General features: G+C 43.6%; 1 protein-coding gene across 2 annotated transcripts; it reads right to left on the reverse strand.

Moving 5' to 3' along the window:
• Positions 1 to 4,248: 4,248 nt before the first annotated feature.
• Positions 4,249 to 15,843, reverse strand: LOC135237935 (differentially expressed in FDCP 6 homolog). Of its 2 annotated transcripts, none has more exons than XM_064305507.1 (11): positions 15,603 to 15,843; positions 12,915 to 13,055; positions 12,372 to 12,557; positions 11,250 to 11,477; positions 10,764 to 10,910; positions 10,225 to 10,333; positions 9,496 to 9,770; positions 8,924 to 9,090; positions 7,937 to 8,135; positions 6,330 to 6,420; positions 4,249 to 5,226 (listed from the first exon to the last, which is right to left on the reverse strand). In XM_064305507.1, exons 1-11 carry the CDS (start codon positions 15,696 to 15,698, stop codon positions 5,036 to 5,038), a joined length of 1,830 nt encoding a protein of 609 aa, XP_064161577.1. In that variant the 5' UTR covers positions 15,699 to 15,843; the 3' UTR covers positions 4,249 to 5,035. The 2 variants fall into 2 exon arrangements, with proteins under 2 accessions (XP_064161577.1, XP_064161576.1); XM_064305506.1 differs by having other exon boundaries at positions 9,472 to 9,770.
• Positions 15,844 to 16,330: the final 487 nt, after the last annotated feature.

The following is a 16,330-nucleotide window of genomic DNA, read 5'->3' on the forward strand; positions in this document are numbered from 1 at the left end:
TGCGAACTCGGTTTTGCAACAAGAATTGCATTGTATGCATCTGTCTTGGTCGTTAATAATAGTATTTCGTTAACAAGATAAAGTCATTTGCTGCTATTGTGCCTTTAACTGTTTGCTTGTTAGCGAAAGTGGTGAGCTATCTGACTCACAGCGAAGTTGGTTATCCACAACAAGTAGCTGCCGTCTCTTCCACGGCTTTAAGGAAACAGTACCTAAACACACATGCCACGTATAGCAGTACTTTCTCGTCCAAGTGTTAGCTATTGTGAGAAGTTACATTTTTAATATCAACGTTCTCGTCTGGCTGTATTTTATTAGTTAAGATACTTTTCGCTTGCTTGTAAGGGCTATTTCCCTGGCTTATTACTCAGCTATAACGTTACTGCATGGTGGTAGCCTATAACGTAACTGACAGAAGGGGATACTTGTCGCGTCACAAGCGTACTTGCCCTGTCTCTGGACACTTTTGAAAGACAGTTTCAGCTGGTTGCTCCAGCAGTTGCGACGTTGTAACAGGTCAGGTAGCCTGTGTGGCAATCGATTTTCTGGTGAGGACATCTGATGAAGTTAATGAAGGGAGAAAATGTAATACATTTGAAAAAGGGAGAAGCGGGCTATATGATCTGTGACTGTGAAGTGGGATATTTGCTGGGACTGGGACTGTTTCCGTCAAAACGCAAAAAAATAAGCTTTCACGCGCTCTGCTTAGTGTGGGTTACTGCAGCTCGACGTGCTTTTTGATTGTGAGAAGCTGGTTTTTGAAAGAGAGTTGCGAAATTGCGTTATTGAATTTGTTTATTATGACAGCTCATAGAATAGGCTACTTCGTAATTGTCGTGCTGGGACATTGACACCTTTCATCTCACACACACAGCTCACCACAGATCATAGATTTCCGCTCGTTTTTCTCTCCTTTGTCCCACACCGCAAACATAAATTGCAGCCCCTGGACAGAAGTGCCTTTGGCCCTTTTAAGTTGAAAGTAAATTTATCCATTGACAAGCGGATGACCGTGAAACCTGGGCTACGCTTTACAATATTTGACATTCCTGAAATCATTAGAACTGCCCTCCAGCAAACTGTCACACCTGCGAACATCCAATTCGTCTGGCCTTTCAACCCAGATGTAGGCCCGTTTCCTGCAAAAAGTCTTGTTGTTTCATCCTGAAAGCTGCAGTTACACTGCCCACTACAGGATGGTTTGGTATTGGCCGTTTGGAGACGACCATCGTGGGTTGCCAATCAGAAGTCAACTTGAAGTGAACATGCAAAACAGGCCTGCAGTCAGACCTCCAGCTTTCATTTGTAAAAAATGACACTTGACATTAAAATAAACGGTATTATTTTCTTGTTTATAAGTTTGAAAAGTGTATGTCTGCATCCTGTGGCTAAATGAATACTTAAATGCTAGAAAATGTGACTGCGCGGGGTCTTTAAATTCGCAAGACAAAGGTGCATTTCTACAGAATAAGCTTGAAAGCTAAAGCGTATACGCTTTTGATAAAAAAATGATTATCAGTATTAACCTTTATTAATATGTAATCATATAAAGCATATTGGTCTGAATGATACATTGGAACAACTAGATCAATCACAGAAGTTTTGTATGTAAGCTAGATTAAAGAAATATATGACTCTGGCTGTGCACCCCTGGAAGCTGTACTGCTCTGTAGTCCTCCGTAGGCAACATTCTGCCATGTGGCCGTAACTAGGAAACTCTCTGAAGCGGAACCAAATTTAGGACTTCCAATTCAGTTAACTCCATCTGATACTGTAAACGTAGAACTGAATTGAAATTGCATTAAGAAAATGCAATGCCCGTTATTCTAGCGAACGTCTCCTGGTTGTCTCTTGCATAAATTAACCAAATGCCATGGCAAGCTGAATTAGCCAGGGCTACAGCTATAATTTATTTTAACGTTAACCTGACCAGCCAACGTGGGGCTAAAGTTCATCAAATGTAGCTTGCGAGTGAAATGAAACTGTTCTGTGGAAACTGTTTTGTGGTTTTTGTTGTGTTTTGTGACTCCTCTACATGGAAGAGTTGAGTCTATTCTGACTGAGCTCTGCTAAAGTATAGACATGAAACTTGTGAGATCTGTGAAGGCCTTTTCTCCCTCTCAGGTGTGCTTGTCAAAACATGATTCCTAGCCTACACATTATTTTGCCTAATTAAATTTTTTGCTGTTGTTATGTTGTTCAAGGATAATTTCTTTGCCTTTATTTTATGAGACTGTGAGTGCCAACCTTTATCATGTATGTTAAATGATTAATTGGCTGGGATTTAGAATCTATATATGACCATGAGAGTTATTTAGCTGGAAAGCTACTAACTCCAAAGTATAGTGCTAGTTCTAGCTCACCCTTAAAACAAAATAACTTTAACATTAATGGTAATGGTACTTAAAAAAAAAATTTTTTTTTACGTAAAGGCTGATTTCTGAGTCAACACTTACTGTAACCAATCATTAATGTTTTGAATGTTATTTTCTGCAGTTTGTACATATTTCAATAAATTGTTTTATGAATTATATTAATGTATTTTGTCCGCATTATTTCAGTTGAGCTGTACTCATTTGAAAGATACTGATCTGGTCATTTTGAATGTTCAGCCAAACCTCGCTACGCAGATGATTCTGTCATGCTGGGTATCTGAAGTTGTTTTCAGGTTGATACAGCATACAGCAGTGGATAAATGGTGAATTCCTTTGGCACTGGCATGTTTATACCACAGTTCTGTATCAAACCAAACTAACAATGTAGATTTAGACCTTGATTCCATTTACAAGCTTTGATATAGACTTTGGACATGACAAGTATGTCTCTGACTTATAATCATAATAAATGTTGGGAATTGATCTTAGCATTTTTCCAATGACATTTGATCCAGTGTTAATTAAAATGTCCACTTTTTGTAATCTGCATGCCCAAGTGAATTATTTGTCTTTAAGGTTTGTTATAACATTCATAAACTGAATTCACATATTTCCACATAGAAAATTCAGCACTAGTAAGTGCTTCAGTTTTATTTGTCATTAATTGCTATGCTATGGTCAGCCTGCCAACAACACTTGTAGAGCGTTCTTTTCCATTTTTTTCAATCATGATCTCAATCACTTCTTGTTTCATCATTGTTTCTTGACTTGGTAGGCTGCTAAGACTTGGAATTTCTCAAACATGAAATTGATTGGTGACAATTGGATATTCATGCTCATTAACCTTCTTTTGAAATTGACTTTCATCCAACCAGTATCAACATGTCAGCAAGATTATCAGCAATGACTACAAAACCTTTCCTGATACTTAATTATTAACGCTCATCTTATAGCAATCTATTCAATACTGCCTGCCTGCTGTAAGCTTCTGCCAGGTGTCTCCGCCGTTGGTTGGTTTCCATGAAATAATGTTTCCAGCAGGGGGCGTCTGTTCACCAAGTTTCTCTCGGCTGCGGTCTGAATGTGCTTAGCGGACTAAATCGTTTCAGTATTTTTCACCATTTTCACTTGCGCCGTTCTTGCCAATGCAAGCTTCAACATTGAAGATTCAATAATTAATTGCCATATCTACATAAATCAGAGGCATTTGCTTTAGCGCAGCTCGTTAAAAAGACACACATGCACCAAAGTTACACACATCAAGTTAATTCATTAACATAAACTAAACAAAACCAGATACCCACACCATCCCATTACACACAGACGTCTCAATGCACACTATACCCATGTACATCCTTAACACACACACATAATGCCCAGCACCTGCGCACATAATTACATCTAAAATCCTACCTACCTGTTACCATTAAACTGACAGCTTATACCAAACACCGAAAACACACAGATCGCAATATTAAAAACAATTACAATACAACAAGCTGAAAGTGAAATATATATGAATCTAACACCTAAAACACACAATTCACATTATTGTGAAAAAGAAGCAACATTATAAAATGCTTAAGTGAATTAAATATGGATAACCACTGGAAAAATTGTGCAGCTCTGCCTTTTGAGCAACGTGTAACTATTTTGGTTTACACACCGTTCATGCTGTTTATGTAACAGCAAAATTCAACATGCAAAGCACAATTCAACGGCTAAGCACGGACTTGAACAGGAAACAGGAAGTGAAGGGACTGACCACAAAAGTTGTGAGGTCTACTTCAGAGTCTTTCCGTCTGAACATCTGCTGCTGTATCACAGTACTCCTCAAAGTTACCAGGGAGAAAAGGCAACAAACACTCCCAGCTCTTTTCAAATGTATTTATTTAAATGTTTTATTTTTTTACATTGTATGCTTAATTTAATCAAAAGATTTTTGGACTTTCTTTAAAAAACAGTTTGTTAGAGATTTTACAATACCAAGAACACCTAGAGTGCTGTACTCTGTTTCAGTCCTTCTCCTCTGGCCTTGCTCTACCCATTAAAATCACAGCCATGGCCCTGACACTGACAAGGAAGACCACTGGAAAATACAATAATGTACACAATATGAACCCAGCAACCCAGGTCCAAAAAAAAAAATATCTTACATCTTTGAAAATTTCCTGGCTACTCAGAATCTATCCCCGGTTTGAAAGGTTGCTAAGGTCTGACATTTTGTCAGATTTCCCGCAGAAGGGAGTGAGATCCTACAATAACATCGACTGGCGCATTAACCAGCGGCATGCGCTTGTGCCGCGGGATTAGCGTGTAACGTGTGAGATAAGACCTGTTGAGCCGCGCAGTGTGCGAATGAGATCTTGTTTGTGCTCACGTTGAGACCACAATAGGATTTGTCTCAACTGAAACCTGGTTTACACTGCTCTGAGAAACAAGCACAGCTGCATGAATTCAGTAACAGTACACACACACACACACACACACACACATCCTTCGCTGCAGTCTCATAGGCTCAGAGTTTTCTTATTATCATATGCTGTTGCGGACGTTGTCATGGAGATGGTACACGTTCTAACCAGGGACATGGTTAAAATCATGATCAGAACAAATCCCCCTCCCCCCCAGCTGAACGCCCCAGTTTGGAATCTGGAGTTTCAGGGGATGTCCATGTCCATGCTGGACGCCTGGGAGAGGCGTCTCTCCGCTTCCCCGCCGCCGCCGCCACTGTCCACGTTCTCCTTGGACTCGTTACTGCCCTCCGATCGCTGACGTCGCAGTCCGCTGTCTCTCCGTGAAGGCGCGTGGACGCTGGGGAAGGAAGAGCCCCCGATGGATAGCTTTCTCTCTGCAAACAAGCACAGAGAACAACAGAAAGCAATCTTCACTGCACTGCATCTCAATACATCAAGCGCTGGATTTCGTTAATCCCGAAGTAAAGTTTAAAAAAAGCAGGAGAACAACATCAAGCCTTTGTCCTAGAGAGCACGGTGACAGGTTGTACTGGTAATCAGTAATTCACCAATACCTGGAATAAATAAAAAACTGGAAAGAAATTTCATTACTGCTCATACAAGTCTTAAGTTTGATTTATATTAAGGTTCCCATGGATTGTTTATATGTAGATGGTGAACAAGCATCTTCAGCTGAGTGCTCGTCCACATGAATGGCAAGCAATCTACCACCCGTGTCTGCTTACTTTAAGATGATGCTGTTGAGGAAAGGAGTTTAGTAAATACCAAAGCACACAATAAGACATATTCATGTGACCATGCTTACATTTATTTTAGTATCTTCTGTATGTCTGGGGTGGGGTTTTACTTTTTTCTGTATTTGTTTGTGCCTGTGCCCCTCAGCCCTAAACCGCAGCTCTCACAGAACGCAAAACTACACTTCAGCGCGCAGTGCTGAGATGAGTGTGTGTGTCACTGCTGGTCACAGACGAGCCAGTTACAGAAAATCTGAGCGGAACGCGGAGATCACTGCTGTAAGAGCGCTTACTAACATTTAGACAGCGCAGTTAAGTGTGAGAGCTGTTTCCGCTTTCTGCAGGTCTCGGACCTCATTTCGTGAGAGGGGAGGTTCCCGGGTTACAGAAATCTGAATGCTTCACAAGCCGCACTGAAAAAAGTGAAACTTAATTAGACAGCTCAACTTAAAATTCTTCAAAATTCTTCTTCAACAAGTTAAATCAAAATTTTTTTAATTGACTCAACTTGAATTTTCAAAGCTGAATTAAATTAAATTAACCTATTTATTTTTAAATAAAATTTAACTTGGTTGAGTCAAATTAATTTTTTTTAGATATGACCAGTTGAAGAAGAATTTTGAAGAATTTTAAGTTAATCCAACGTTTCACTTCATTCAGTGTATGACATCACCATGGTGAAACACCACGCGATGAGATCCATCCCCGTTGAGTCAGCTTTGGATCTTGAGCCACGTCCTCACCTCCAGGTCTGATTGGGTGCATGAGTCTGTTCATCTGAACGTTCCAGTGCTTCACATTGGTGCTGGCTTGACGTAGCTTCCTCTGGGCAGCCTGGAACAACATGATTGAGAGAGGGTCAGTGTTTACAGTGGAATGATGAAGGTTGGTTGGCCTATCCAGCTGAAGCACAAGTTGTTATAGTGCACACGCTGATGTTAAATCCTGCCCAAGGCCCAGGTGCTGCCGGGTGGCTCGTCCACTAAAGGCATTGTCCTGTTGCATGGATGGGCCCCTCAGTCTGGTTTCCAGTCTGGTCCGGCACCCGCACTCTGTTGAGCTACACGGGACGCGTCTTCCTCTGATTCACGTGAGTGCGAGCCCAGCCTGTGCACGACAGAGCGATATGAAGCAGCAGCTAACCTCACACGCGTTGGAGAAGAGCACCTGCTTGTCTGTGCTGTCCTGCACGGCTAGAGGCGGTTGCAGTAGTGAGCACTGACAATGAATGCATTTGGACATTCCAAATTGGAGGAAAAAGGGGGGGAAAGCATCTTTGTAAAAATTGCACACAATTCGCAGTAGCTTCACGCAGGAAAGGAGGGTTGCAGTATGCAGGATGTATCCCTGAAATATACCAGCTGCAGATATTTTCAGGCACTTGAGATCAAAGCATTTGTCACCTCAGTGACATTTTAACTCCTTCCCATGCCATGTCTATATTTAAATCCTTTCCTGCATGTTTTTAGGTTAGTATATGCGCAAGAGGCGGAAAGTAAGATTGACTTGGTTACCACGGTTTTGAGGAAAAAAAAAAAGACACGAAACACCCATGCAGTCACCAAACAGGATGCTGCTGTGATCTTATCTCCATGGCAACCAATCATGTCAGAGCACGGCGGCGAGACTCCGTATTTTTCAAAAAATACTGTGGGTGAAACTTGTGAGCTGGTTGGAGCAGTCCTCTACCGTGAGATACATCATCACGAAGAGGGGAAACAAAAATAGGAGCTACACGCTACCGAGCATGAAATGGCATGAAATGGCAACGGATGCAACCAGAGATGGGCAGAAGCATGCACTCTGTAAATGCACATGTTTTATATACACATAGATCCACAGATTGCCTTACGCATGTGCACACACCTACACTCTCAGAACGGTAAAATACTTATAGTACATGTACAGAGTACATGTACAGAGTGCATGCGGTCCATATTATTTTCCAGTGGTATTGTGGAAGTGTCATATGACCTTCACGTTCACATGTCGCTGTTGTTGTTGTTGAAGGAAAACGTCCATAAAGCTGGGTCTTGTTTTTAAAGCAAAGCTGCAGGTTATATTTAGGGGGCCAAAATGGTTGTTTACTTCTTGACAAGCATGCTCCCATATATGCGCAACGAAACCCCTGGAAATAAGTACATCATCCTGAGAAGTGCACTATATTTAGAGAAGATTTGGCCAACATAACAACTTTCTCATCCAGTGTACCCAACAACTATTACTCAATAGTACGCAAGTGCGGTGACTCAGACTTTTGTCAGACAGGGTGGCCATTGTTGCCGTTACCCACAAGAGCATCTTCTCCGGCATACCCCGCCTAAGTGCCCCCAAACCCAAGCCTGCTCACCACCACATCCTGGTCCACTCGGTGGCGGTTGGCCCGGACCTCCTCCAGCTGCTGCTGGGCCTCGTCCAGAGCCCGGGATTTGCTCTCCATCTCCTGCCTGAGCTCCTGCTTCTCCCGCTGGGTCTTCAGGATGAGCTCCTCCTGCTCCTCCTGCAGAGCCATCAGGGCCTTCATCCGCTCCTCCTCCTCCACCAGCAGCCTGCGGGGGTACAGAGGACAGAGACAGAGGGAGTCAAAGCGGGAAAGTAGATGCATTTCCAATGAACACATACGGTAAGAATCAGACACAGCACGCGGCATAAAAAAGAAATGCACTCTCTTAACAGTTTGCCTTTGGCCTCGAGATTCTGTACATCGTGTGATTCTGCATCGGCGACTTCAGTGTTCTGATTCTGCCCCCATTAGTGAAGGTAACATTAATGAACAGAACCCTGGAGACAATATAAAAAGTGTTGTGAAGGTGCAGTAACAGTATGTGATGTGAAAAAGTGGCATGCCCAACCAATATTTGGAGCATGACAGTGATGCTGAAGCAAACATTTTACAGTGAATGTAATGGGTATTCATCTGTTTCACAGGGAAAAAAGGCAAAAAAGGTGTGAAGATGTGAAGTGAAGATGTGAGAACAGCGTGAACCAATAGAAGTTTATGTGCACAGGCAGGCTATCAGTTGACTGATTTATGCAGCGTGTTGGGTTGAAAACAGGCCAAGCCGAGCACACCTGGATTCAATGATCCTTTCAGGTACACAGCTTCCCTTTGAGGCTAAATTTCCTCAGGAACTTGAGCTGAACTAAACTCGTGTACAATGTCTGGTGTTTTCGATCACAGACCAAACGATTAGCCTACAATGATGGCTGCTGCATCTCCTCTAGTCACTTTGCAGTACGCTACACCTCTAACCTGCACGTACGTAGCGTGTGAGCGCAAGTGCGTCCGCGCGTGTTTCAGCGCTCGCGCATCAACAGGTGTGTGGCGCTCGCTCACCTGGCCTGCGCGTAGCGGAAGGCCTCCTCATCCTGCCGGGCCTTGATCTCCAGGTGAAGCGCCTCCTCCAGGCGCTGCTGCATCTCCTCCAGCTCCCGGATCCTCTTCCGCTGCCGCTCCGCCTCCTCCTCCTTCAGTGCCATCTCCACCTGCATGCTGGCGCGCGCCTGGAGCGGGAGGCAAAGCACGAGGAGGGGGGGGGGTCACACACGTACTCCATCAGAGCTGAATTAACACTGGACATTTTACTGAGGAGATGCGCTGACATGGAGACATGTGTAAGACATAGAGCAGTGAAGGCCTGTTGAAAGATTGCATTACACATATTTTCTGTCCTCCCTCATCTCTTTTTCTATGCTAACCCTCCCTTTAAGTCTCCTCTGTTGTTCCCTTGCCCCTCCCTCTCCTTAGTCGTTCTCCATTTTACTCCTTTTTCACCTCCTCTCCTGTCCTCTTTTCCTCACGTTTAATTTTCCTCTAGTTCCCTTACCTGTGCTGTTTCCCTAACCTCCCCTTCCCCCCTCCTCCTCCTCTTTCCCTGCTCTGACCTCCTCAGCCTCCTGCAGCTGCACCTCCAATGCCTGCTGCAGCTGTTCGCGCTGCTGCCTCCGGCGCTGCTCCTCCTGCTCCAGCAGGGCCTCCGCCTGTCGCTGCGCCTCCCTCAGGAGCTCCAGCTCCGCCAGCTTCTCCTCCTTCTCCCCCTGCAGGGCCTGCAGCTTCTGCTGCTCCTCCTCCCTGGCCGCGCGCCTCTTCTCCCTCTGCTCCCGCTGCTCCCGCCGCCTGAGCTTCAGGTCGACGTGCAGGGAGGACTTCCCCTCCGTACGCAGCCGAATGGCCGTCTGGATGGCTGCGGGGGAGGGAGGAGAAGCCACTTCATTGGCTCGTTGGGTGCTAATGATGTTACTGTTCAAACCAAATCTCACCTTATTGGTTAAAAATGGATTGGTTGGCAAGGGATACCCTGGCTAGCACACATCCATATCACATCATTACCGCAATACACTACAACAGCTTTACAGGATTTTTTTTTCTTTTCTTTTTTAAGAAAATTTTGAAACTTGTGTAAAAAAAAAAGTAGATGTTGAAGTGATGGGATGGGTATTCCAAACTGATAGAAAAAGCTAATAATGGATGAAAAAACTTTTTGTAAACAAAAAAGAGAAAGAAATGTAGCGTGCCTTACCAAAATGTCAGCTTAAACAAACCCTAGTTCATGGGTGTATGACTCTTCATTATACTCTTTCTACTAACTTAAGTATAGCGAAGGAGAATTCTGGGTAATGGTGTACAGGCACACTAACCTGAGGTCCACTCCTGGCGCTGCTTGGTGTCGGACGCACTCATCTCGTACGTTCTGGTCAGCGTTTTTAAACAGAACATGCACCTCTTCCCATCTTTCTCTGGAAGCACCTGCCAAAGGAATCCCATGCTCAGCAAGGTAAAATCACTACAGACAGTCCTGCAGTCCCTCAGATAATGACTGAGGCCTACACAAACTGCACAGTCCGCCTTGTGCCAATCCAGAGTCGCTGTGATGAGTCTGAGATTTTGTGAGTAGATTGTGGCTACCCAACTCAACCAAATGTTAAAATTTTAATTATGAGTGAAAACCACAAATGGCAACATACAAGATAATATTTAGTTAACTGAACTGATAAGATGACATTTGCAATTTGCTAGTAACCGTACAGGAGGCCTCTGAAGTTTGCCATTTTGCCTATAAGGAGGATGGTGTAGAGCAGTGTAGGAGACTCCCTCTGTAGAGTAGGAGCTTGTGTATTAGCTGATATATGCTTGTATCCTCCCATCCAGCCAAACCCTGACCCCAAGCCCCGCCCACCTCCACACAGCAGTTGTGATCCAGTGTGATGTTGCCCTTGCACTCTTTACAGTCCTCGCTGACGTAGTAGGTCAGGGTGCTGGGCCTGAGCTTGAACCAACGCTCTGTCCAGTTCCTGCGTATCTGCCCTTTCTTCCACAGGTAGCCCTGCATGTACAAATGTACACACACACACACACACACATACACACACACGTGAATGAAGAAAACACACATAAACTGTAAAAAGCAAACAGAAGAGTAAATATGGAAATGTGGGTACACGTGTTTGCAGAAATATTCAAAATACAAATAGAATACAATAATGTTAATTTGGAGCTATGTCATACTTTTTTAAAAGAGTAGTGCTGCTTGGTTGCTATGTGATCACAAAATGTTAGAAAATGCATTGGGATACATATTGAATTTGAACCCTAAAAAACTGATAAGTGTGTTTCTTATACTACTTATCAGAACAAGCAATCCTGCTCACAGGACGTAATTTACCTCTTTTAGTACTTCACCAACTATTTCCCTGTACACCTTCTCAATAGCCATGCTCAGGGATTCCCTGTCAGAGCCTCGTGTCAGCTTCCCAGAATTCATCATGTCTAGGAAAACCCAGACAGTAAATCCGCTCTGCTGCACAGCATCCTGGGAAATGTAGTCCTCCAGCTCCACACAATTAAGTTCCGCACTCATAGCTGTGCAGATCTTCTTGAGTAAATATTCTACCTGGACAAGGGAATAAATGATGGAGAGCTCTGAGATCATAGACAGACAGCAACAAAAAATAGGGGAGCTAGGGACTGCTACACGAATAAAAAATCTGCACCACCAATCCCTCCAAATAACTGTTTTCACACAAAGGGGATACACTATATTAATTCCCAAATGTAGATAATCAATTTTGTTTAGAAATGCCTGAAAAAAGCAGACCACACTTGGACTGTATTTGAACTATTCTACCATGCAGACTAGAGATGGCGAGGTATGTATTAGAATTGCAGATCTTTGATGTGCTGTATGTGTCTTTAGAAATGCAATGCACATTTACACGCCTCCAGTGAAACAGATGGTACCAATGGGCTCAGAGGATGTTTAGTCTGCCACCATAAGCCACACTTAAGAAGTCCCATGTTCTAAGGCAGGGCTGCCCAGCCCTGTTCCTGGAGACCTACCTTCCAGGGGCTTTTCACTCGAACCATAACAAAGCACACCTCATTCAACAGCCAGAGATCTCGTTAAGCTGCTAATTAGTAGAATCGCGTGTGTAAAATTAGGATTGAAATGAAACCCTACAGGACGATAGATCTCCAGGAACAGGGTTAGGGCAGCTCTGTTCTAAGGTTTCTTTTATCAAGTCATGCTTGCCCAGGACTGGGCAATATTTGAAATACACATATTTAAAAATATGCATATTTTTTCATATGTAACGTGTTGTCACCTCTTCTTTGGACAATTTACATCTCTGTAAAACAAACAATATTGATAGCATATAGATACATTTACTTGGAAGGCATTTTGTATTTTTATATAACCATTTGATACTTTTCCTGCCTGTACCAGTGAATTCATTTTAGGTAGTGTGGTGGCGAGGGAGCAGTTGGTCGACTGCTGACGGCTCACCTCCTCAGGAACCATGATTAAGGGATACTTGTCCTCAGACAGGAAGTTGAAGAGGCACCAGAGGCGAAAGGAGTCCCTGTCGAGCAGGAGGGTGCCGCCATTCTTCTCGGGGCGATAGTTCTTCTTGGCGGTAAGGGTCCAGCAGAGCTCGTCCACGTTCTCCTTCACAAACGACCCCTCCTGCATCTGCACGCCCAAAGTCATCATTTCATTTCACTGACTCTATGGCGGTGAGGCAAAAACTCTACATAAGAATGCGTAAGACTACATAAGTGCAAGTCTGTATTGTATTGATTATACTGCCAGCTGTAGGTCAGAGATGACCTTGTGGTCGGCACACGTATGATCTTTGTTCAAACTGGGTTCTGAACCACTTCATTGGGGCAACTGAACAACCATGAAAATGAATCACGAGTATAAATGGTGGCTGATTAACTGACAAACTGACTGATTGAAAGTCACGTTTAAAACCCTGCCAGGCCAGTGCTGGCCACAGAGGTTGTGGGTGTAGTGGGGGATGGGGGGGGGGGAGGGGGGCAGTACCTTGTCGAGGATGTATTTGTTGAGGTACGGCATGTACCCCTGGGTGGAGACGGGCCCGTCGTCGTCCTCCCTGAAGTGATCCTCCAGGGCCACGGGATCGTGTGGGATATTCAGAACCGTGCACAGATTGTGGGACAAGACCTGCGATTCACAGCCACAATGAGACAAGCGTCAGCACAGACACAAAGGAGAACACTGGCACGCTAAACTCTGAGTAAGCGTGAACGCAAAGGCAGGGCACACACAGGCCCACAGGGACATAAGAGTACATGCAAATATCAGACAAAAATAGCAAACACAAATTCCAACATACCGACAGGCAGAGGAGGGCATGAGACACAGACTCATATGCAAGGAGAGAAGTAAATGACAGAAGTAAATGAATATGGAGCAGTATCATCATGTGTAATTAAATGTCCCTCTGTTGTGGTCACTGGCCTAAATTAATGGAGAGAAAACTGTCTGTCTATTATAGGAAAGAGAACAGCAGCAAAAATAAACAGCAAATAAATCCAGGTGACATGTGTATGCACCTACAATACTACATATCTAAATGAACTAAAATCAAATAATATTTTGCATTCAACATCTTGTATATCTCTGAATAAATCCACAGTGTTCTGTTGTAAGACTGGTGTGGTGAACATTGCAGTGACGATTAATATGGTCTCCCAGTGTGGGTATATAGTAAAACATTACATAAATCCTGATAGATTTGACTCAAAAGTATATTTCATTACATTCAGGACTCATATAAAGTCTGTTCAGAGTCACATAAACATTGTGTAGGCAGAACAGAACCCTGTTTCACACCCAAGAGCAAGGGAACTTCCTGTGAAGGATAAACAGTGCAGAGCTACTTAGCCTTAATTGAACATTACATTACATTACATTTATATGGCAGAGGCTTTTATCGAAAGCGATGCACATTCAGTGCATACTGAAACGTCACTGGGACAACTACAAAACACAGGTCCGTTGCCAATGTGTGTACATTGATTATACATTCCCTTGCAGATGAGTGTTGGGCCCAGACAGATCATGCAAACACACTATCGACATCTCAAGAAGCTAACCACATCCTGCCCCACCCCCCCTACCCCGTCCCGCCCTGGAGTGAAAGTCGAGACGCCGAGCTGGCGGACGTAACAAAGCTCTTTTGAGGGCTCCGGAGCCCCTCTGCATGACAGGGATTAGCCCTGTCATGGGGTCAGATCCCCTGCAGTGTGGAACGCACACACAAAGCAGGCCAAATGCAGCGAAACACTAGCGTACTGTACAAAGTCAAAGCGCCAGGGGCCTCTGGTCAGGGCACGGCAGGCAGGCAGGCAGGCAGAAACACAGCGGCCCCTCAGTGGTGGTACATAAGTGCACTGAGCTTTGGACCAGTGGGGCATGAGATTAAATGCCTCCAGGTATACATTAGATTAAAATAAATCAGAGCGGCTACGACTGTGGTGAGTCACCAATATTATTTATCCAAAACAAAGAGTGACTTTGCGGAGGCTGTGAATCTTAAATTCTCGTAGGACAGCAATGGAACTGCAACTTGGGCATAATGTGCATTACCATGTTACAGTATTACTATTCAATTTTTGCTGTTCATTGGCAGATAATTCCTCTTGACAATTCACCCCACACAACCCGTTCCATACTTTTACCTTCACAATATTCATCAACCATCAAACTAATACTACAACAATACCATGCATCAGGCCCCTGTCTTGTCCTGTTTTGTTTAGTTTTAGTGCCCCATCCTTGTCTTTAGTGTTCTGTTGTCTGCCTGTTTGATTATTAATAATGAAGAAAAAGAATCAGTATTGCTATCTCTGCCTGATTGATGCTTTGGGAGATCTGTCTGAGGCGGATAACAATACACCAACCACATTACAGCTAGCAGCTGCTTAAGCAGAGCTAGCACAGTTGAACCAAGGAACAAACGAAAACAAACATCACAGAAAATCTAAAACATTCAGAATCTTTTTGCAAAACACCAAAGAGGAATTATAATAACAATAATTGCAATTTGCTTAAATTAATCAAGTATATTTTTTGATTAAATTATGATCAGTAGATCGCTAGATGGAATTACAGAAATGTGCAGAATTGTTTGAGGCTAAGAGGTGATAAAAGAGGGAAGTCATAAGTATAACAGTAATTTTTACTAATTCAGGGTATGATACTTTTAATGATCTTATGTTTATCTCGGGGCTTGCTATAGATGTAATTTTCTCATGACTTATGTTTTGATATATTTTGATTCTTGGTTAGCATGTTAGCGGCCACTAGTGCTTTAGTGATGTTGCATCTACTCACTAGTTTGTTAATGTTGTCAACCAGGTCGAGCACAGTTGCTGATATTAATCAGATGATTGCATCTGAGTTTCTCCGATACTTTAAGCTGCTCTGGATAAGAGCGTCTGCTGAATGAATGTAATGTACAAGATGACCCTGTCAACCAAAATATGTTCACCGTTTCTCATGTACTGAAGGAAATAGCAGGCACTTGGTGTAGCTGGGAATTACGCAGGTGCATTGAAAGAGTTCAGGTTGTAAGTGAAAAAGTTTTCCATGTACATCCCTCATCTTTGAAAGTAAACAACCCCCCCCCTTAAAGCCGCACCTCTGAGCCCCCCCTACCCCCACTAGCCATTTCCTCTTCATCCTGTAGATGGATCCGACCCTCACCTTGAGCTGCGACTTGGACACCTTGCCGCTCTCCTCCACGTCCAGCGCCGTGAAGGCGTACCAGATGGACTTGAGAAGCTCCGAGCGCAGATCCATGCCTCCGGGCTCTCTGGGTTCTCTGGGTTCTCTGGGTTCTCAGGGTTCTCTTAGTTCTATGGGTTTTCTTGGTTCTCTGGGTTCCCCGGGCTCTCTGGTTGCTCTGGCTGCTCGCTTCTTTGTGACGCTAAAGCGGTTTTTCCAGGGCAGAGATCTGTCGGCGCGACACCCTCAGCCCCTGCGCCGCCACGCACGTTACCCCGGCAACGCCACAGCTCCCCCTGCCTGCACCGAAATAACTTAGTAGAGGCTATATTATCCAGAGTGCCTTAAAAAAGTGAACAACATCAGTGTAAGTCTCAGGAATACAATAACATCCTCTAGGGGGCAGTATGTTCACACTCATGAAAATCAGCCAGTAGAAAATCACACAAGTATTAATTTATTCCAGTTCATAATTCTTCTGGCTTCCTGTTACAAAATCATCAGTTTGATGTATCACTATTATATATCCTTTCAACTGAGTATGTTTGTGCCACAGGCTATTCAACTCATAATTGTCAAGGATTTTAATGCACAAGGACAGTTAATTATGGTTCAAATCCCATGGACATATGTGTTCATATATATATTTTTAAAAGATTTTAACTTTGAGGTATTGTGAAATGCCTTATAGACTGAATTCATCTTTT

The sequence above is a fragment of the Anguilla rostrata genome, chromosome 13 (assembly GCF_018555375.3).
Source record: "Anguilla rostrata isolate EN2019 chromosome 13, ASM1855537v3, whole genome shotgun sequence".
Classification (NCBI taxonomy): Eukaryota; Metazoa; Chordata; class Actinopteri; order Anguilliformes; family Anguillidae; genus Anguilla; species Anguilla rostrata.

Coding starts and splice junctions, on each gene's coding strand:
- LOC135237935 (XM_064305506.1), bottom strand. CDS start 15,698: ATGGATCTGCGCTCGGAGCTTCTCAAGTCCATCTGGTACGCCTTCACG. Junction 10,334..10,763: donor ATCACAACTGCTGTGTGGAG/GTGGGCGGGGCT, acceptor TTCCTTTGGCAG/GTGCTTCCAGAGAAAGATGG. Junction 8,136..8,923: donor TTCCGCTACGCGCAGGCCAG/GTGAGCGAGCGC, acceptor GTACCCCCGCAG/GCTGCTGGTGGAGGAGGAGG.